The 21,691-nt window shown below is 44.0% G+C and overlaps 1 protein-coding gene across 3 annotated transcripts in view; it reads left to right on the forward strand.

Annotated features, from left to right (window-relative positions):
• Positions 1–4,425: 4,425 nt before the first annotated feature.
• fhod3b (formin homology 2 domain containing 3b) overlaps positions 4,426–21,691 on the forward strand; it is a 178,702-nt gene continuing 161,436 nt past the window's right edge. For all 3 annotated transcript variants that reach the window (XM_063198768.1, XM_063198766.1, XM_063198767.1), the window contains exons 1-2: positions 4,426–4,956; positions 14,376–14,482. In XM_063198768.1, coding sequence (XP_063054838.1) covers positions 4,792–4,956; positions 14,376–14,482 — 272 coding nt within the window. In that variant the 5' untranslated portion in view covers positions 4,426–4,791. The remainder of the gene's footprint in view (positions 4,957–14,375; positions 14,483–21,691) is intronic.

Below are 21,691 nucleotides of genomic sequence, written 5' to 3' on the forward strand. Positions count from 1 at the left end.
GTTCAGAATATCCCTGAAGCACAAAGATACCTAGTATACCTACACGCAAATATGGCTGCATAAAGCCTATGTGATATTTACGACCCAGCTTACAACTTTGAGTTTATGAATTTAGGATCATGAGTACCAGCTTTTTTCAATCAAGCCATACCTTATTAACACATAAAATCACAAAAAAAATTATATCTGGAAGAAAATAAATCAATAGTATTATTATTATTATTATTATTATTATTATTATTATTATTATTATTATTATTATTATTGAGACTGAATTTTTGGAGAGACAATGCTATTAGTATGCTTGTGGCTTCTGCACACACACACACACACACACATACAGAGCTGTCGTATACACACACAGAAACACGAGGGAAAGAGATAGAGCTGTGTGTGTGTGTGTGTGTGTGTGTGTGTGTGTGTGTGTGTGTGTGTGTGTGTGTGTGTGTGTGTGTGTGTGTGTGTGTGTGTGTGTGTGTGTGTGTGTGTGTGTGTGTGTGTGTGTGTGTTTCTGTGCTGGCGCGTGCATGCATGGAGATGCTTCAGGTGCCTTTCAGCAATGGGTGGGTAGGGAGAGGTAAGGGTGGGATTCAAACCTGCAACCCTCTGACAGACCAACACCTGATACCCAGTAGGCCACTGCCACTTACTGTATAGGGCCACGGTTGTCCAGGTTATACAAGGCTGCATGTGTGTGTGTATGAATGAAGATTTTAAAGGTGACAGTTTGGCAGTCAATAGCTGAGTAATATGTGCAGCCTTATCTGCAAAAGTTTTACAAGTTGTCAAATGATATTGACACACACATGGCATAACCCTGTTCTTCATGTCAAAGCTGAGATCACTTTTCTAGGCCAAATGGTTCAGTCAAAAAGTGAACATATTCAGGCCTATGCACTGAGCTGTTCACACATTTTTTCTAAGTGAATGGGGTCACATCATAGGGATTTTAAAACTGCTCTCTCTCAAACATTTTTAAGAGTTGGCTAATGATCTTAACACAGTTTGTATTCAGAGCCAAGACTTCTCTGACAATGCCTTTACCTAGTCGAAAAGTGAAATTGTTTATTTTATTCTATTATAAACCCCAGGACAGGTCACATAACTGCCACAGTGTGTGACATCATCATCTTGACCATTCTATTCATTTCAATGAGGGGGGAAACAGAGAGAAAATGAGGAAAACGAATCTGGTGAACAAATGAAAGGGGGTAGGCCAGCGAAAAATACACCACCTTGAGCCCTTTTCGAGCTGTTCGTTTTGGCACTCAAACCGTGTCTCTATCTCTAACGCTGCAACGATTCAAAGCCACCATACTAATGAATGGAGATGAATGGAAAAACGTAGAATAATAATAAACTGTTGATGAACAATTTAGTATGCCTGTTGGGGGCAAGCAGAGGCCTTTGGCAAGCATACTGAATAATACTATAGGACTATTTCATACATGGAAGACACAATCATCTGCTGTTATGAAGACATCTCTGTCATCTGGGAACTGTCCATTTGTTACCAGCACAGTTGACAGGAATAAAAAAAATATTATCTGCATTTGCCAGAAATGCCTGCCAATCTGGTAACAAATGGACAGTTCCCAGATTTGGACTACACTACCAAAGATGCCGTTGCCAAAGATGTATTCCAACTAGAGGTGAAGTGCAGCTGTACTAGTACTTGTACAAATACACCTGCCAGATCTTGGTGCAAGTGCATGAAGGCAGAGTTAAAGTGCACACGTCTGTGCAAGTGCACATGCAACTTCTAAGACTGACCACTGACTGTTATTGTATCTGTTCTCTGTCATAGTTATTGTAGAGTGGAGTATTGGGATAAATGTTAGCCATATGTCTTCTGTTTGTTTTTGAATGCTGGAAAAACTGTTGTTCCTCATAGTATATCATCATCATCATTATCCTTATCCTTATTATTATTATTATTATTATTATTATTATTATTATTATTATTATTATTATTATTATTATTGATTTACTTTCTTTTAGATATAAAGTTTTTTGTGAATAAAATGATGGCTTGATTGAAAAAAAAGCTGTTACTCATGATCCTAAATTCATAAACTCAAAGTTGCAAGTTGGGTGCTAAGTATAGGCTTTATGCAGCCATATTTGTGTATAGGTATCCTAAGTATCTGTGTGCTTCAGGGATATTCTGAACAAATCAAGTTAAGTGATAACCCAGGCTTTATTTACAATAGCTTGTAACAATAAATTATGTTTCATTGCAACTTTGAGGGCATTTCCACCCTTTATCTTAAAAAAGCCCGGATTTTGCTGTCCATTGGCTAAAAGTGTGTTTATTACATAGTGTGTCTTTAATCTGGTAACCAAATACTTAGCTCACCGGTTTCACCTCTTCATGCTGAATCCATACATACCTCATATGTTAAATTTGGTTTAAATAATCAAAAGTTATAGCAGTTTATATATTTTAGAGCGCCCCCCGCAGGCCATTTTGTTATCTGAGTGTTTGACACTCGAACTCAAATTGTTATATAGACCCTAAACTTCAACTTGGAAGTGAAAACCAAACTTTAACACCAATTTGAAATGACAGAGCCTAATACGACTCCACTAATATGCTTGATTGGCTTGGCAAGCTATTACCATGTGTTTGCATCAACTTTCTCAGAACCTTCTCAGAACTTTCTCAGAACGTTGTTGGTCAATGACAGCAGACCCTCTTTGCCCACCAACAGTCTGGCGCGCTTTCATTGCATTAACATCACATTAACCCCATATTCATTGATCTACTGTAGGCTACATTGACAATGTAATAGACAAAGTTTTCTGCATAGCAAGGAAATGCATAAATCTCATTATTTCATTTGTTGTGTGAGTTTGTGGGAGTGGGAGTTTGTGGGAGCTTGCCTTTATTCTCTTGGCAGAGTGATGTGCCAGTCGCAAATAATAATACATAAATAATAAATAAATACAAATAATATAAATAAATAAATTCAATAAATATAAATAAATATATAGAAAATATATATAAATAAAATAATAAATAATAATTATAATGAGTTAGTTTTATATAGCGCCTTTCCAGCAACCCAAGGTCGATTTATAAAAGGAGGGTGCTAGGGAATAGGGAATAGAGGAGGGAAGAGGGGAGGAGGTAGAAGTGGGGTTGGGGGGCAGGGTAGTTAAGGATAGGCCTCAGCTCAGTGAATAAATGTGATTTCAGGTGCTTTTTGCTTGTAGCCAGAATGGTGCCTTGGCGGATATGGAGAGGTAGAGTGTTCCAAATGGTGGGGGCAGCAACACAGAAGGTTCTATCACTAAAGGTCCGTAGTCTGGGGCAGGGAATGATAAGCTCTGTTGCCTAATTATCATCGACTTTCAAATCTCGTACCGAGATGTTGGTCTGACCAAGAAGGTAACGAATAATGTTTCTCAAATGGCCTGGTTGACATTCTAAAAGTGGTTGTAGTATTGTTGCATAGAGATAAATAACCGAGTTTGAATCAGAGCAAGTGTGTTGTGTGTATGTTTACCTTTGGGTTGGTAACTAGTTTTCCAGTACAGTCATTCAAGTAACAGGCATGAAGCAGCAGCAAGATGTGTGTGTGTGTGTGTGTGTGTGTGTGTGTGTGCATGTGCATGTGCGTGTGCGTGTGTGTGTGTATGTGTGTGTGTGTGTGTGTATTGTTACATTATATGTGTTTTATTATTATTATATTATTATAGCATATAATGCATCATATATAGTTATGCTATATTTACTCATATCTGCTCTAATTATATTGCATTCTTATTTTCTTCACTATTGTCATGAGGGACAGTTGCAACAACACATTGTCCTCTATTTGCAAGTGCAACTTCCCCCCCAAAAAGTAAAAAAAAAAATAAAAAAAACAATTAAAAAAATATATAATTTTTATTTTTATTTTTTTTAACTAGCCATTCTAACTCAACACATTAGGTATGAGACATAGCTATTTTTATCCAAAAAAATTGATGCTGCTTAGGCCCTATTTAAGTTATACAACTTCACAATACCTTTTTGTAGGCCTACAAACAATTTGGACATAATGAGAGAAAAAAAGAATGCTAAAAAATAATTGTTCACTTTTGATTCTCGCAGAAGAGATTATCAAAACTGATCAAAAAGTTGCAGAAAATGAGGTTCTAACTGAACATACAAAAAGTAGCATCACTCTAGGTTTTTTTTCAATTAGGCCTATTATTATTTATTTATTTTTGATCAGAGAAATATGCAGTACTGCAACTGTCACGTTGTAAGCGCCCAAATTCATCCCTAATTCTGAAACATTATCTCCATATAGCCAGCAGGTTACGCTGTGGCGCAAGTCTTTAGTTATCCGTTGCTGCAGCGGACCCAACGCTAGACCTGGGAGAGAGTCCCCAAACCCTCTTGAGTTTCTCTGCAGACGTTGTCCCGTCCCGTTCCGGCCGCAGTCTGCCTCAGCACCTTGCCAGCCCACAATGCCCTTGGATACTGGCGTGACTGCTTCAGAGAATCTGCGGTAGAGACCAACTTTGCATCTCTCACAAATCCCGGATACTCGCACTCAGCAGATAGAATAACTTGGGGGTCATAGCCGTTGCCCCTGTATTGTAGTGTCTGATGATTTTTACCTATATGCTCGTCTATGTGGTTGGAATACGTGGGCGGATAACTGACAGAGCAGCGACTCCCGCTGCCTCACTGGTTACCTGCTCCTACAGCGGTATTGCGGCAGAGCGAAAGACTGCAAGCGTTTTTTACTGATTGTGCGGACTTTTCTCCAAACATTTTTGCATGGATGTATAATGGCTACGCTTGTATGCAGGATACAGTTCTTAGATGACACTGATCCGTTCAATAGCACGAATTTTCCGGAACCGACCAGGCCTCCTCACTATACATTCAGAGAAGATATTCCTCTGATAAATCAAATTGCTGGAGTGCACAGGCTTCTCAAGGCACCGCAAAAGGTAAGGTTGTGGTTTCTTTTTTTGTGAGACAACCTTTTTTGGAGTTTGTGTTACATTGTACCAATAGAAATAGGTAGACAGAACCTGTTAGATGTTTTGTTTTGATAGTCAGTCATGGGCTATCCAAATAAGTTGTGCGCGCGCGAGCGCGCGTGTGCATGTTTGTACACTTGGGTGATTATCTGCAGAATCATCCTGCTGCCTATTAACTGCACCAACACACTCGTATCTTCTTCAGATCTTGGTGACATGGTTGTTTTTGAAGTCAGGCTATCAATAACTTAAATGCTTCACTTTCGTTTCCCCCCCCTCTGAACAAGCCCCAGGTATGGCAATTATTGTATAGACATATGTCTATAACTCTGCGTCAGACACATTGCGCAGGAAATATTTTGGCCGTTTCCAAAACATAAACACGCAATCATGGCGTGAGACAGTTTTAGGAAGGATGCTATTGTGGTCATATGGAATGCCAGGCAGCTGGGGAACATAGAAGGAAGCTCAATTTGCAAGATACTGCAGCTGCCACTGGGGTATGGATGTGTCTGTCACGTTTGTGTTTATTTGGGGCCAGCTATAGCTGTGTCTATAGACACATCTCCTCATGAAATGTGCCACCTCAGCTGTGCCACACACATGGCTGCTACAGACGTATGTTTATCAATATTACTTTATGTCATACATGAGGCCCTCTGCAACGGCCTCTAAACGAACGCCTTGCAGTAGGCCTACAGACATGGCAGAGTGATGTCAGTCATGAATGTTCATTTTAGTTAGTGTTTAGTGCCATCCACTATTTTAGTTTGTTTGTCAATCATACTTGTTGTAAATGTGCCAAGTCATGTTATTCTGTGTGGGGTAACAGGACCAATGAATACATAATGGTTGCAGATTTCACATGTGTAGTCACTTCATGCATGTGTTTTTCACACCAAAGTGAAGAAGTAAAATGTGTAGTCAGGATGTGGGGAATATGGAAATAGATATATTCACAACTGGGAAGTTATTTTTTTCTCGTCTGGCCCCTCAGTACATTCATATTTTGTTCTTGAGTGCCAGACACCTGGCTTCATTTATCCCTACTCTTGAGTTGGTACTGTGGAGGAGGAGCTCTCTTCTTGGGCTCCCTCCATTTTTTCTGGCTTTGTCCATACAGTACCATACAGTAGGGCCTACTGCACCATGCCATGCTCAACTATCCTAAACAGCTCCGAGAGCACTGGACAGAATGTCAATGTCTTGGTTAATAAGTATGTAAGGGCACTGTAGGGTACTGTATTTATTAGTACTAGGCTACTTGTTACCATGCAGTAGGGCCTGCTGCACCATGCCATGCTCAACTATCCAAAACAGCTCCGAGAGCACTGGACAGAATGTCAATGTCTTGGTTAATAAGTATGTAAGGGCACTGTAGGGTACTGTATTTATTAGTACTAGGCTACTTGTTACCCTACAGTAGGGCCTGCTGCACCATGCCATGCTCAACTATCCAAAACAGCTCTGAGAACACTGGACAGAATGTCAATGTCTTGATTAAGCACATGCACATACACAGTGCTTAATTTGTCAAGCGGGAGGTTCCGGAGCGCAGAGGATGGGTGGCTCCCCCCGAGGGGGGGGTCTATGATGTCTTTCCATGAGGTTCCATCCAAGGTTCCGGAGCGCTCATCTGAGGTTCCGGAGCTAGCTCCCCCTTGCTCCCCCTCAAATTAAGCACATGCACATACAGTATGTAAGGTGTAGGGTACTGTATTTATTACAGTAGTACTACTTGTCCTACAAATAAAACATCATTCCAATACGTCTTCTTAGGCATTCACTGAACACTTTGAAGGGTCATAGGGTTCTTCTCTGATTTGTATGTAGGGGACTAGTATTCAGGTGCACCAGCTCATGTAGTGATGTTTGTGTGCATGTACGATATGACAATTTTATTGTCTTCCACTAACGCCTGTGTACTGAGTGACAATACTTGATCAATGAACAACTTCATTGAACAAGTATTGTTACTACAGTGCAAGCACAATATGGTTTGTCATGCAATGAAGTGCATGACAGGGATAATTGGCTAAAAAGAAGAAATAAAGATGACAGCGTCAGTGTGTGGGAACTAAAATCCAATCTACTCTTTCCCTGCACTGCAGGCTGACAGACACTTTGTGTCGAAATCCTTTAACCTTCCACATGGCCCGGTTTGGGCAGACCAGGGAGGAGCAATAGTAGTATAATAAAAGAATATCTCTCCTTGGTTTCAACAAGGAAAAAGATGGAACCCATGCCCACCATGTAAACACAAACAGAGACTGCCTGTAAATCTGTACACAATTTGTTTTCAGGGCCATCTGCAATTAAGCTGTAACCAGTAGTGACCACAAAGCATATGCTAAATGCCAGGCTAGAGCAGCATGGCATGGTGAAGTGGCGGTGACAGGCTAGCTGGCAGCAGCAAGCATCCGTTCTCATCAGCTGCAGGTGGAGAGAGAGACACCGCTAAGGGGCTATGACTTATAAGGAGCAAGTCATGCACTGCATTGCAGGGAGGCAGCGGTCCATTGTGTCTGGGGAAAATAAACTCAAGCTAGTTGGCTGGGTATAGCACAGTAGCTTGTTGCTTTGTTTTGGAATTTGACATCATCAGAGCAATAGTGTTGCATTATTGATCGGCATTGCTGTGGTGTTTTCATCAAGCCCTTTGTGGAAAACCTCAAAAGACAATACAATACAGTAGCATCATAGGAAAATGACACATTATATTCCGCCTATGATGAGGCACTGTACAGTGCTTGTCAACCCAGGTCTGACCTTCTGGTTCACTCTGTTATGCAGGCCTCTCATTCATATTTCAGCATGGCCTGCCAGCCTGCTGCTACAAGTACTCAGGGCAGTCGATAAGGGGAGCACAAATGAGTTTGTTGTCCCGGGCCCAGGGAGAGAGGGGGCCCAGAATTGGGTCCTGATTACACTGAATGTATATTGCGTGAGGGGCCCTTTGAGATGACTTTGTCTCGGGCCCAGCCAATGCTGTCAGCGGCCCTGCTTCTACTTATACAATAGTCTTCATGCAGGAGCCCTCAGATGTCCGTAGCGAACTAAAGAGAATTTTAGCCTTATGGTCATCTCCTGGTCCCCTTCACAGTCCACTCCATTATTTTGGTGTAACCCTGGAACTCTCCTTTCGCCTTTTATAAAAGTTTGTTTTTCTTCCCTTTCGCATTATTTCGCAGAAATTACAGAGGCCGGTAATGAGAAGTTATGCTAAATACTTTAAAGTATAGGCTAGTGCTCCACAGTTGTGGTCGCTACCCTTTGGACTGCTCTCTCGCATTGTTCTGCGGACTTGAGGTTTTGTCTGTTCTGTGTGAAAGTGGCCTGCCGTGCATCTTTGTGGATGCTCATCCTCTGTCTCAGCCTCCCAGTAACTACCATAGCGCGTACTGCTTTTGCCTTAGTGCTAAAGCTAATGTAGTATCTATTGGGTTACATTTTCTCCAAAAGCCCACTTTGATTAAAAACTCTCTGCTTGCCATCTCTTTTTCAATTTTTCGAATGTGGGTATGTGGGGATTGTTCTTGATAAATTCCCACATATTTTCTTTTATCTTTCTCTCGTTCTCTCTGCCTCTCTCTCTCTCTCTCTCTCTCTCTCTCTCTCTCTCTCTCTCTCTCTCTCTCTCCCTCACAAACACACACACACACGCACACACACGCACACACACACACACACACACACACACACACACACACACACACACACACACACACACACACACACACACACACACACACACACACACACACACACACACACACACACACACACATACACACACACATCAACAACAACAACAAAGCTCAGGATGAGGTGGAGAGAGCTGTGCTGTGCTATAGAGAGGCAAGGTTCCCAAAGACGGCTTTATTTTTAGGCCAGACCAGAGTCAGACCAGAGCAGGCAGGCAGAGTGGCTACCGAGTGACTCCACTGGCCGGTAAACCACACAGTAACAGGAGGGCGAGGCCAGGCCAGTCCAGCCCAGGCCAGCCCAGCCCAGCGCAGCGACTCTCGCATTTTGCTGTGGTCAGACGGACAGGACCCGAGACACCAGACCAGAGGGTCAAGGGGTCAAATCCTGGGTGTGACTGACGGCTGATTAAGCGCACCACCACGCCTGATAATCCAGGAGGTCTGGGCGGTGGGATTAACGGCTGGCTGCCTTTGACCTGGAAACCCCCATTCAGAGCTGTAATCAAGCCCCCACTTTTTGCAACCACCACGACTAAAACCAAAAGTGGTGCTGCTGTGTAGCGTAGTGTAGCGCGCCTTTGTGTGTCCTGTCCTGGCCTTGGTTGGCTGGGGTTTTTGTGTTTTAACCTCATGCAGGAAACTGCACCTCTTGGAGTCGCCGTAATTGACGGTTGCACTTGCATCCCCCGCAACCCCCCCCCTCCCTGTTTTGTTTCTGTACAGCAGTCTCTGCCTCCTCACATAGCTGGTCATCTTCTCAGCAAGACACATGTAGATATTTACATGTGAATAGGCAACAGAAATAGGTAACACGTTTTGCACATTGCGCAGCGTGGTCGCTACAGGCATGCATTACATCTGAACCACCCCCCTCCCAAGGGACGCATGTATCTATACGCACATACTCTTGTTTTCAGATGCAATCACTGGGGCTAAATAAGGAGACTGATGTCATACCTTAAAAATGGAAGCAAGTCGTCTCTCCATCATTTCAAGGGCTTTAGAAAAATACCTTCACATCCAAATGCATTCCAACTTCATCTTGGCTGAAGGAGAAAGTGAAAAGCTAGGGGGAACGGTGTCTGTTTCCCATTCAATGCAGGGCAATTACAGTAGAAGCAGGGGCGGAGCTATAGGGAGGGCCTGCAGGGCATTTGCCCCCGGGCCCAGGGCACTCTTGTATTGGTGGCAGGGGCCCTATTGCGACCTTGGCAGGCCGTATGGGGGCCCAATAAGTGTTTTGCCCTGGGTCCCTGTGTGCATTTGTTCTGCCACTGAGTAGAGGGGGTGGGTGTGCACTCTTCATGTCTACAGTTAACAGTAATGTATAGCACCTGGCTGGCCAACACCTTACTGCTGGGCCCTGCCCTGGCATTTGGGATCCCGGCGGCATAACACATCGTAAAAGTGGGCTTTGATAGAAAAGGGGTTGTGGTTCTGTGCCAGACAGACAGATGGCACGGGATGGAGGTTGGACCAGGGGTGTTTGTTGGGTTGAGTGGAATTGAATTGAGAGGGGTGGGCAGAAGCCTCTGTGTCTAATGGTTATCCGTTCCCCCACACCACAGGAGTGGCACGGGATGGAGGTTGGACCAGGGGTGTTTGTTGGGTTGAGTGGAATTGAATTGAGAGGGGTGGGCAGAAGCCTCGGTGTCTAATGGTTATCCGTTCCCCCACACCACAGGAGTGGCTTAATCCTACCGTAGCTACCTGCTTGTGAGTGAGCACAACATTTGAAATATCTGGGTCAACCCAACCCTGAAAACGCACAGCTGTGCCAGCCAAGCTGGGAGAAAAACAAACCATATATTTTAGTCTTTAACGTTTTGATGACTGTGCCAAGTTGATGAGAAGATTGCTGGATTTTGGCATGCACCAGTAAGATGTATGATTGAGAGTGGTACATTTATTTACAAATGTGAGCCATTCATCTACAGCTAATAAACGGTTTCAACCTTCCCAACTGGAGATGGGTGATGGGCATGTGCGATTCTTTCTTCACAGTCTGTCGGCAGTCCTTGCCAACATAATATCCCTATAACCTAACTGGAATGGCAGAACTTTCGGAGTGTAGTCCCCTCTCCCTGTCCCCGCCATGCTTATTTTCATGTCACACCCTCTCCATACCTCTTTTGAGACTTGCCTGTTCACAGGGCTTAATATAGAGGACCCAACTCTGGCATGCTTGTCTGGATTTCCTGTGGGCCAAGGCCTTGTACTGTAATCTGCTCTAGCACTTTCACCTTTCATCTTCCCAGTGTTAGGAATAAAACCACCTGGCTATTGGTCAGAGTGGTAAAGGCTGCGTTTCTTGGTGGTCAGAAATGTTTGTGTAAATTTGGTCCAACCTCATGACTGACGGACTGACTAATTGACTGACCATCTTTCCATTCACTAGTGCTTTATGCTAACTATTTTGATCTCGGTGCTTTGGAGATGAGCCCTGGGTGTTATTCTCACGGGCTATATGTCTTGTTCTAAGAGCATGACATAGATGACAGCAAATACAAAGGCAAACAGTGTGGTTATGCGTTCAAAGAGTTTCGTCTTGTTAATGTATTTTCCAGCTAGTCAGGGTTCTGTTGTGCCCTCAAGTTTTAATTAAGTTGCAATAATTCGTGGGAGAATACAGAACCACATCAAAAGATTAAAATGAAAACGTCCTAGTGGTGGATGACACGCATACTTTTTTATGTCTGCTAACCTCAGACATTCCTGTTGTACAGTCCAAACAAAAGGGAAAAAAATACATGCTGCGCCCTAACTTTGTCGTATGCAACCTTTTTCTTTTACCATGTCCTCATTTAGCTGTTGAATGTAACATCACACTTTAAATGAAATCATGGTGTCATATCAGGTTTATAAACATGCCGTACACCAATCCCAGCTGTGTATTTGAATATGCGTGTGGATTGATCAGACTGTTTATGACTTGGTCCAAGCCATTCTGTTTACACTCAGTTTATTGAATTTACAAAGGAAAAACCTGTGCACGAAGAGAGACTACAGGCAAACATTGAATGGGTGAATGTTGAATAAAAATCACACCTTTAACCTGCCATTATTCATCTTATGGGGAATCCGTTACAGAGGGAATGTGCCTGAACATTGTTGAATAATGTGATAGCATGGACATGCTGAAATGATCATTATCAAGTTTCAACATTCAATAAAACATACAATATACAAATATTCTCATGTTTTTAGGTTTTGATCCAGGTTTTTGATCGTTTTGTCATATATCTGATTTAATTTCCAAAATACATTTATGGATTTGGAATTAGCAAGGGTTATTCAAGATATGTACCAAAGAAACTGAGACAAATCTGAAAGGCATGGCATTTTGGGGGGATGAAAAGCATTCTTGCACGTCAACAATCACACAAAGGTTTAATTTTATCCTTACACACCAACAACATGGCCTAGTTCTTCTCCCTTCCCCCCCGGTGATACAATGGCACCCTGTATCAGTGTTGCCAGATTGGGGCGATTTACCGCCCAATTGGGCTGCTCAGTATGGCCTTCTGCAGGAAAAAAATGGGCCAAAATTTATGGCCATAGAAATCTATATAAATTAGTTCAAATTGGACAGGATTTAGTGCCTCCAGGCGGATTTTGGGGGGTGGAGGGTGCTGGAAATCATCAGTTTCACCTGGCAACCCTGCCCTGTACCCTTATCACCAGCTGCCTGTCTACTGTATATACCAGACTGGCCCACCGTGTCACCCCTCCACCCCCCACCCCTTTCATGGCATCTGTCTCCCCCTCCCTCAGAAACACCCTGGCTCCTCATCTGTCTCTTTTGAAGCGGCAGTCTTGGGATTCCCTCACATTGTACTTAACATGCCTGGCGAGAGTAAACTTTACATTGTGCTTAACATGCCTGGCGAGGGTAAACTTAGCCCGGTGGAATCACATAGACTTACACTGTACTGTAGTGGTTGTTTTCATAGCAATGCCAGAAATAAGCCTCATTAGTTTGTGTAGTGGGAGTGGACGTCCTTCGGCAGGCTCATCCTGAAGCCTTGGGCATGTTTGACGTGCGGGGAATAAAGTGAAGCAGCTGAACTGAACAGCAGTCATACCTGTGTGTGTGTGTGCGTGCATGGGTGCGTGTGTGCGTGCATACGTGTGTGTGTTGGAGGGTGGGGTGAGGGCTAGGTAAAGCAGCAGAGGTCTGGTGGTGTAATGGCTGTGTTGACAACTTTGAGTAGTTGTGTATGTATGTATGTTTGTGTGTGTGTGCGTGTGCATGTTCATGTGTAATTAACATGCTTAGGGGCTTTGTGGGCTAGCCTGGTGGTCAACTGATGATTGACAGATCACAGGGCCTGAAGACCGCCATCAGCTCCCTGGGGTGTTTAAACCACATCACTTCCCCCTAATTGAGTGTCAACAAACATGAATGCCTCCCTCTCCCTACCCCCAGTGGTGCAGCAGGCCTCTCCCTGGGGTATACCACCAGCATTTCCCTCCTTACCTCAGTCTATTTGGCCTCTGAAGGGCCCGTTGAAAGAACAATCTGGTTATTTGCTCGAAAACGATTTACTCTCGCAGTATCAGGTGAAGCACCGTCCTCCGTCCGCTCGAAAACTAATTGAATCAAGAGCAAAACAAGAGTGCCAGCCAGCACTGCTTGTAATGTCTGCGGCATATTTGACGTAAACACTGCCCCCCAAGTCCATGAATGGAGATGCTGTAATGATGGCCCACGTGTAAACACAGAGCCGGAGATGGGGCTCAGCTGAATGAGTTGGGCTGTGAAATTGAGGCAACAACAGGTGCTCTGTGGTTATGTATGTGGCTAACTGTTGCCCCCTGCCCCCTCTCTGGCACACCGGCTGAGCAGCATTGGATTATTTTGGAAAAGGGTGTATGGATAAAGGGTTACCCTCAACTGAGTTAAATTAGGAGGTAGAGGGCATCATTTTCCAGTAAATTACGTAATCTTCACAACCTTCGCAAATCAGAATGTACTTAACCCATTAAGACATGGTGTTATAAATTTGCCGTTACCAGAATGGCAATGACTAAGTTATAATGGATTACTAAAGGCCCTGTGCACTGTCATAGTATTGTAGTACTATGGTACTTTGCTTTTCAATATCTATTACAGCCTGCCTCTGGAGATACGGCATGCACTAAGGGGCTACATGAGTCGTTAAAAGGCCGGAGATGACTCTCTTGAGTCTTGACCGCTTCTTGACCACTTTCAAGATATGGACGGTCATCCTTACAGGAACATTGAAAACAAACTTGCCATGAATATTATTTTCCAATAGACATGATCATTTTTGCATCAACTGCTGGCACTCCAAGCTGAATTGTTTTAGGCAGGCATCGTGGCAGTCACCTTGGTGATGCTTTTGAGCTTGAGCTTGCCTTTCCAGTAATAACAATAATACAAGGGTTGAATTGTGCAATACAAATACAGCTATTTTTGAAGTGAAAGTGAAAGCCCACCTGGGAAACTCCAACTCCCATTGTCATTGTGACACAGTACTCCACAGCACATAGTGCTCACTGCACACAACGAAATTGCATTCATGCCTCACCCGTGTACTTTTGATAGTGCTCACTGCAGACAATGACATTTCATGTATGCCTCACCCGTGTATTTTTATCACTAATGCAAAGAAAATATTATTTAATATTCTCTCTTTGTTTTTTTGTCTTTAGCTCGATGACTGCACGCTGCAGCTGTCTCACAATGGAAGCTACTTGGATCTGGAGTCCACATTGGCCGAGCAGAGGGACGAGCTGGAGGGCTTTCAGGAAGACGGAGGGTAAGCAGCAGCTGAGAGAGTCTACACTTACATCCCTGTGGGACCCTGTCAATCTCAATAACACCCCGGCTGCAGAACACTAGATCCCCTTTACTTTATTTTCAAAAAGAGACACAGTTTTCCATTGGTGCTTTTAGTGACTGAGGACCTATTACGGGTCTTTACAAAGGTCTAACTGTGTGTGTAAATGCACTTTTATTGTCTGATGTTCGGTGATTGTTCGTGTTCCATTTGAGAACAATGACGTTTGCTGTTCAAGGTTTCTCATAGGCTCTGTCATCTCTGGATACCTTGTCTCTTAGGTCTCTCAGCTTGTTATTACCAAAATGGTAATGAATGATCAAGTCTTAATCTCCTACTCAAGGCTCTTGGTAATGGCATCATAGCAATGTTGTTATGATCTTAGTTGCGTACGATTGCCAGCGACCCCATCTGGACCTAAACACTATGTCTCTCACAGCCCCTCCATCTCAGTGTCAGTTATAACAAACCTGTCTCAAGGCAGAAGATGCTCGTCATTCCTCTCGACGTTGCCTAAGAGGAATCCTTGTTTTGTATCGAGTGTCGGAACAATGTGATCATTGTATTGTGTAGAGCAGTGATTCTCAAAGTGTGGTCCGGGGACCACTAGTGGTCCACGACAGAGCTCAGGTGGTCCTCAAAGGGATTTCTACTTTTTACAGATAAGCAAGCTGAAGGCTATATTTGTAACATAATTACAAAGACAAACATGTCCGAAGTCCTATTTTCTCCGCAATAAGGCTTGTAAATGTGAATAAAAAGTAAGTGATCTGCATGAAAAATGAACAGTGTCGAATAGTACCCTTTAACTGTCAATTAAGTTGACAGGTGGTCCCTGAACACTTTTGGAGGGACAAAGTGGTCCTCGAGATGAAAAAGTTTGAGAAACACTGGTGTAGAGAGCAATAAGCGACAAAGGGGAGAAGAAGAAGGAGGAGAGGGAGAAAAGAAAGAACATTTTCAGATCTTCTACCTCAGGCTCATATAAGTTCATTTCCTGCCTGGTGTATTCCACAGGCTAATTTGATTCTATTACTTGTGATCAGGATGGGAATGATACTGATTGTGGTTTAGGTTGAGTGACTAGAATAATGCCTTTTCCTGGCCTACGCTGGGCCCTCAAGCTTTCAGCTGTGGTGAGGCTCATCCTGCGCTCTGCTCAGACGAGATGTGGGGAGAGAAAGAGAGCGAGAGAGAGAGAGAGAGAGAGAGAGAGAGAGAGAGAGAGAGAGAGAGAGAGAGCTAGAGAGAGAGAGAGAGAGAGCTAGAGGGAGTGAGTAATACTTCTGTACTCACTCGGAACGGTTGCCAAAATTCCAGCAGAGTAAAATCCTGACCGGGCCTGGACAATCCGCAGATGTAGAGTAGAGACTATATAGCAGAAGTTTCCAGAGAGACTTCATCTCATTTGAAGTTGTTTATGGTGTTTTCTTTATCACGATTCAATGTAGACTCATAATGTAGACTCATAATGCTCACTTGTTTGAAAGGAGAACACTGCAATAGTCTTTGAAAAGTCTTTACTACCATCCTATGACCCAGAGTCAAAGTACTGTAGGCCTACTTAGACTTGGTCATTGCCATACTGGTGACAACAATGGTATAACAGGGAGCATCTCTTAACATGTTGTTACAGTGTGTTGCTATGCTTCAAAGCCTCTTTGTGCAGATGGGGTCGCCGGCGGGCCTATTTACTATTTGCTGAAAATTCTCAACTACATCATAACAACATTGCAGTGACATTACTAAGAGCCTTAAGTAACAGACTAAGACAAAGACATTACAATTTTGACAAGTTTATAATATACTGTAGGCTCTGTGCTAAAGGGTTAATACGGTCACAGGGCAAGGGCTACTTTATTAGCCTTGTAACCTCATTGGTATTAAGTCACCCCGTCATCCATTTTTTTTCCTCTCTGTAGTATTCTGGTGCTGTCACTTCACTTCTTTGACCCTGTGTACCGGTGCTGTTATGTCACTTGGTCCGCTCTTGTTTATTAGCCAACAGTGGCCTCTGTGTTGGTACGTTCAAAACTAATCTTCATTAGTGCTTTAAATGGCACCAAAAGCTCCTCTCTGCGGGTGAGGAGGAGAAATGAAGGTTGGCAGCACTTCACCTTCTGTATTTTTGGTATAAGAAAACAAGTTCAAGAAACCAGCGGCCTATGCTTATAAGCTGGTTCAGGGGTAACCAGGTTGAGTTAAGAGGCAAATCATGATTTACCTTGTGACTTAACCTGGTTTACTCCTGAACCAGCTTCTTAGTATAGACCAAGGTTCACAACACAACACAACACAACACAACACAACACAACACAACACAACACAACACAACACAACACAACACAACGCAGTACAGCACAGCACAGCACAGCACAGCACAGCACAGCACAGCACAGCACAGCACAGCACAGCACAGCACAGTACAGTACAGTACAGTACAGTACAGTACAGTACAGTACAGCACAGTACAGTGCAAGGCAACACTGCACAAGTCAGCACAACACAACACAACACAACACAACACAACACAACACAACACAACACAACACAACACAACACAACACAACACAACACAACACAACACAACACAACACAACACAACACAACACAACACAACACAACGCAGTACAGCACAACACAGGACAGCACAGAACAGCACAGCACAGAACAACACAACACTGCGCTGTTAAATATAACATACAGCCAATTTTAGAAACTCTGGAGTCTATACTAAGAAGCTGGCTCAGGGGTAAACCAGGTTAAGGTAAAAGGGTGAATCATCTAATAGAAGAGCCTGAAGTCCACATTTGGTTTACTCCTGAACCAGATTCTTAGTTCACCCCTCTGAACAGAAGTCCAGTTGCCTACATCTAAACTCCTTTGATTGTTGATCCGCAGAGTTGACACAGTCCCGTGGTTTGTCTTTTTCACTTGTCCAATGTGGCAAGATAATAGTGCAGATCTATGTATTCATGAGCTTGGTCTGCACAGAGTCTGTGAATATTCACATTCTCCCAAATCATCTGAGTCAAATGAGTTTAGCTGTAGGCAATTGCATGTCTTGTTATAGCTTCTAAAGGGAGGACCAAGGCCCAGGCTTAGTCGGCTGGGCACTGGACTGCTAAACGGGCGACCCGGGTTCGATTCCTGACCCGGGTAATTTCCCGATCCTCCCCCGTCTCTCTGTCCCACTCGTTTCCTGTCCTGTCTAAATAAAGTTGAAAAAAAAAATATTTTTAAATAATAATAATAAAAAGAAGACCAAAAGAAGTCCAGTTGCCTACAGTACAGCACAGCTAAACTGCTTTGACTGTTGATTCGCCGAGTTGACACAGCCTCCCCGTGTCACTCTCACCCGCTGATCTCAGAGCAGCGAGCAGGCGTGCCAGCTCCTCTCGTCTTTGGCCTGCCTAGCTGACCACCGAATATGAGCAGATTTATTTGTGTAAATGGGAATACAGACACCACCCCCTCCCGCTCTGTTTGCATTGGAATGATGTGCTCTGGCTGACTGAAAAAGTGTGTGGGTGTGTGTGTGTCACTGTGTGCGTGTGCGTGTGCATGTGGGTGTGTGTGTGTGTGTGTGTGTGTGTGTGTGTGTGTGCGTGTGTGTGTGTGTGTGTGTGTGTGTGTGCGCGCGTGTGTGTGTGATTTCATGAAGGGGGTTTGAGAGAGAGAGGGAGAAAGGAAGAGAGAGAGAGAGAGGTTTGTGTTATATTACAGTATAGTAGGAGTCCTCTTGTTTAGCGGGATGAGGTAGGTCTTTTGCCAGGAACCAGCCGAGATAGCTGGTACACGCTGCCCAGGATGTGTGTTATTAGAGCCATACAGGGTGTCTGCGGGTGAGGGGGGGCGGCATGCCCCCGCAGTGTGTTCTAATGCCCCCGCAGTGTGTTCTAATGGTAGTTAATGTTGCCCAGCGGGGTCAGGAGCCATGGGGCCGACCCAAGTTCAACCCCCCCATCACCCCCCCCACCCCCATCATCATTTACTGCCATTTTGTTTTTTTATGATTGCTGTTGTTGGAGTTTAAAAAAGGCTTGAAGTTTGTTAGCCATTGCATTGCAGCGAGCTCCTGCTTTTTTCTATTATGCTGGGGTTATTTCCGTGACTCTGGAGTCCTGTGCTGCGCATTTATTTAATGACTTTTAATGAATTAAGTAGATGATGAGCGATGTTTCCATCTCTCGTTAGAGAATGCTTGGACAGCGTCTCTGTTTTTGGTTTACACAAATGATCATCATCAAACAGTGCTTGGGATTGGAGTAATGCATGTGTTCTGCTGAGCTTTCACATTTTTCTTGGAGCTTGTGAGCTAGATTTAGCATTTTCTTTATGCTAGGACATTTGTTTTAGACAGTATTCTACCCTCCCAAAGTATACTTTTCTCTTGAATGCCCCCTATAGTGTAGTTAAAAGAATGGCAATGACCAAGCTGTAATGTTTTACTAAAGACTCAATGTAACGTTGTAATACCATGTTACTGTGTTACACTGGCGCAGCTGTGCTCATTATCAAAGTTGTCACGTGCGTAATGTAAACCCTGCAATTGGATCCGTTGTCAAGATGGCTAACTAACTGCAGTGGATTAACGCTGAGAGCCGCTCGTGAAAAAAGTTCCCACAGAGACGCATATTGATGACAAAGCATTTGTTCATTTACCTGCTTATTTTTGGTGCTTACAATGGAAACGTGAGCCGTTGTTATTCCACCGTTCTCTCACTGATGACTGTGGTCAAAGTTCTCTGGTCTTAAATCAGGAATTTCTGACACATGAAGACGAGGTGCACTCTGATGGCTGGAAAATGGCCTTCGTCGAGTCTGGCCATAATGGATATAAATGGCGGCGGCTAGGGATGCACCGATACCACTTTTTTGAAAGCCGATACAAGTACGAGTACATCAATGTGTGTACTTGCCGATACCGAGTACCGATACCAATACCTTTTACCACCAACATACAATGAAAATAAATGCATGGCCTTGTGATATTTTTTAATGTCCATTTCCATGTAGATTTAAATGTTAGTAAATGTATGAGGTTTTTCCATGCTGCTTTCAAGTCCACAGAACGTGATGAGATTTTGCATTGTTTCTTGTTATAGCAGTATCGTGCCTAGTATCGGCAAGTGTTTGACGCGTACGAGTATAATGAGCAGTATCTGTGCCGATACCCGATACCAGCATCGGTATCGGTGCATCCCTAGCGGTGGCGGTTTCGCCGTGCCTTTACCATCTGATTAAGGAACGCCGAGGTGGATATATCCATGTCAGTTGCGGATTAGACGCTGTAATCACTTCCACACTACATCACAACGCAAACAGTGTGAGTGTAGCCATCGGGACTCCCAGCCCTGGGCTACCTTCAGCCCCGCTCTCTATTATCCCTGACCTGGCATATGGTCAACACATTCCTGGGCCCTAACTCCCATCGATATCTGTTCCCCTTTCTTCTCCTTTTTACCTCCAGAGGAATGATAGAGGCAATGAAAAGGCACGAGGCCTAGACGCCCTACCGCCCTCCCGCCCTCCCGCCCTCCCGCCCTCTCCCCCTCCTGCTCCCCTCTTTCTCCCACTTTTCCCCCTCTCCCCCTCTTCTTTCCTGGCTGCAGTTGTTTCTGTCCTGTAGTACGGCTCAGTTGTCCTCCTCCTCCGGTACTGGAGAGACTCTCAGATTCTTTAAAAGGGGAAAGCTTTGAATATTATGGAGGATTGCATGGAAGTAACAGTTTTAACAGTAACAGTTTAACAGTTTAACAGTAACAGTTTATTTGTGAGTATGTAGTATATGCGTGTGTGTGTGTGTGTGTGTGTGTGTGTGTGTGTGTGTGTGTGTGTGTGTGTGTGTGTGTGTGTGTGTGTGTGTGTGTGTGTGTGTGTGTGTGTGTGTGTGTGTGTGTGTGTGTGTGTGTGTGTGTGTGCATATGCGTGTGTGTGTGTGTGTGTGTATATGCGTGTGTGTGTGTGTGTGTGTGTGTGTGCATCAGCATATATCATAATGAAGATCTTTCCTTCCACGCCTAATAAAAACAACCTTGTCTTTGACTGTATACAGTTATAACGGACGAACGGTAAAGACTCATGCAGGGCTCAGATTGGCATACCACCCATACCATATCGCCATAGGTCTCAAAGCGTACGCGATAAGACTTAACAAAGTATGTGCAACCTTCTATTTATCCAAACACTGAGCAACAGTCAAGTCAAGTCAAGTTTATTGTCAATTTCTTTACATGCACTGGTCATACAAAGAATTTGAAATTGCGTTTCTTGCTCTCCCATGCAGACATAGACTAATCTAGGTAAGGACATAGACAGTATAGACATAGACAGTACTCATACATGGACATAGACAGTATCGACGTAGACCTTGCTCATACAGACATTTAAAGTGCAAGACTGGACAACAGAAGACTTGTAGAGAACATACATTAAGAGGAGGTATTTTGTTGTGCTTTTTCTAAAAGTCCTTTATAGCGTTCTGACATAGTAATAGTAGCATTTTGAAGAAAATAAATAATTAAAAAACAGCTAGGGCTTTTTGAAGCATGTGGTTCTTCCTTCACATCATGGCCGCTGACAGCTTTGGTCAGGCCCGGGACAAAGTCATCTGAAAAGGGGCCCTCCCTCAGTTCATATACAATGTTATGGGTGCCCAATTCTGGGGCCCTTTGCTCAGCAAGGCCTGGGACAGTTGACCCCTTTGTCCCTCTCTGACGGCTTCACGTGGGAGCACCTGCCCTGCACATGCCTTCCCTGCGAGTGTCATCTTGGTAGTAGCGAGGGACACGCCATCCATCTTCTCAGCAGACAGACGCAGACACAGAGCCCCAATGTTCAAGGCCCAGGGTGCACCTCTCGCCTGTCACCACGCTGCACCTCTGAAGAGAGCCTTATGTAAGCTCTTACATCATGCTGTAGGTGCATCTTTTTCCATCCCTTCTCTCTCTCTCTCTCTCTCTCTCTCTCTCTCTCTCTCTCTCTCTCTCTCTCTTTCTGTGTCCTCCACGTCCTCTGAGTGGCTTTGTGTTGTGTCCCCTGTTGTACTTTACCAAGTTGCACTCAGGCAGAAATAGCTAAATGTCTTCCAGCCTGCATTCAGCTGTGTGAGCCTAGGCTAGGCCTCCTGCTCCTCTGCCGATAATTGAGGTGCAAGGAAATTATGGGGGGTTGCATTCGGCCCAA

This window comes from Engraulis encrasicolus, chromosome 5 (assembly GCF_034702125.1).
Source record: "Engraulis encrasicolus isolate BLACKSEA-1 chromosome 5, IST_EnEncr_1.0, whole genome shotgun sequence".
NCBI lineage: Eukaryota > Metazoa > Chordata > Actinopteri > Clupeiformes > Engraulidae > Engraulis > Engraulis encrasicolus.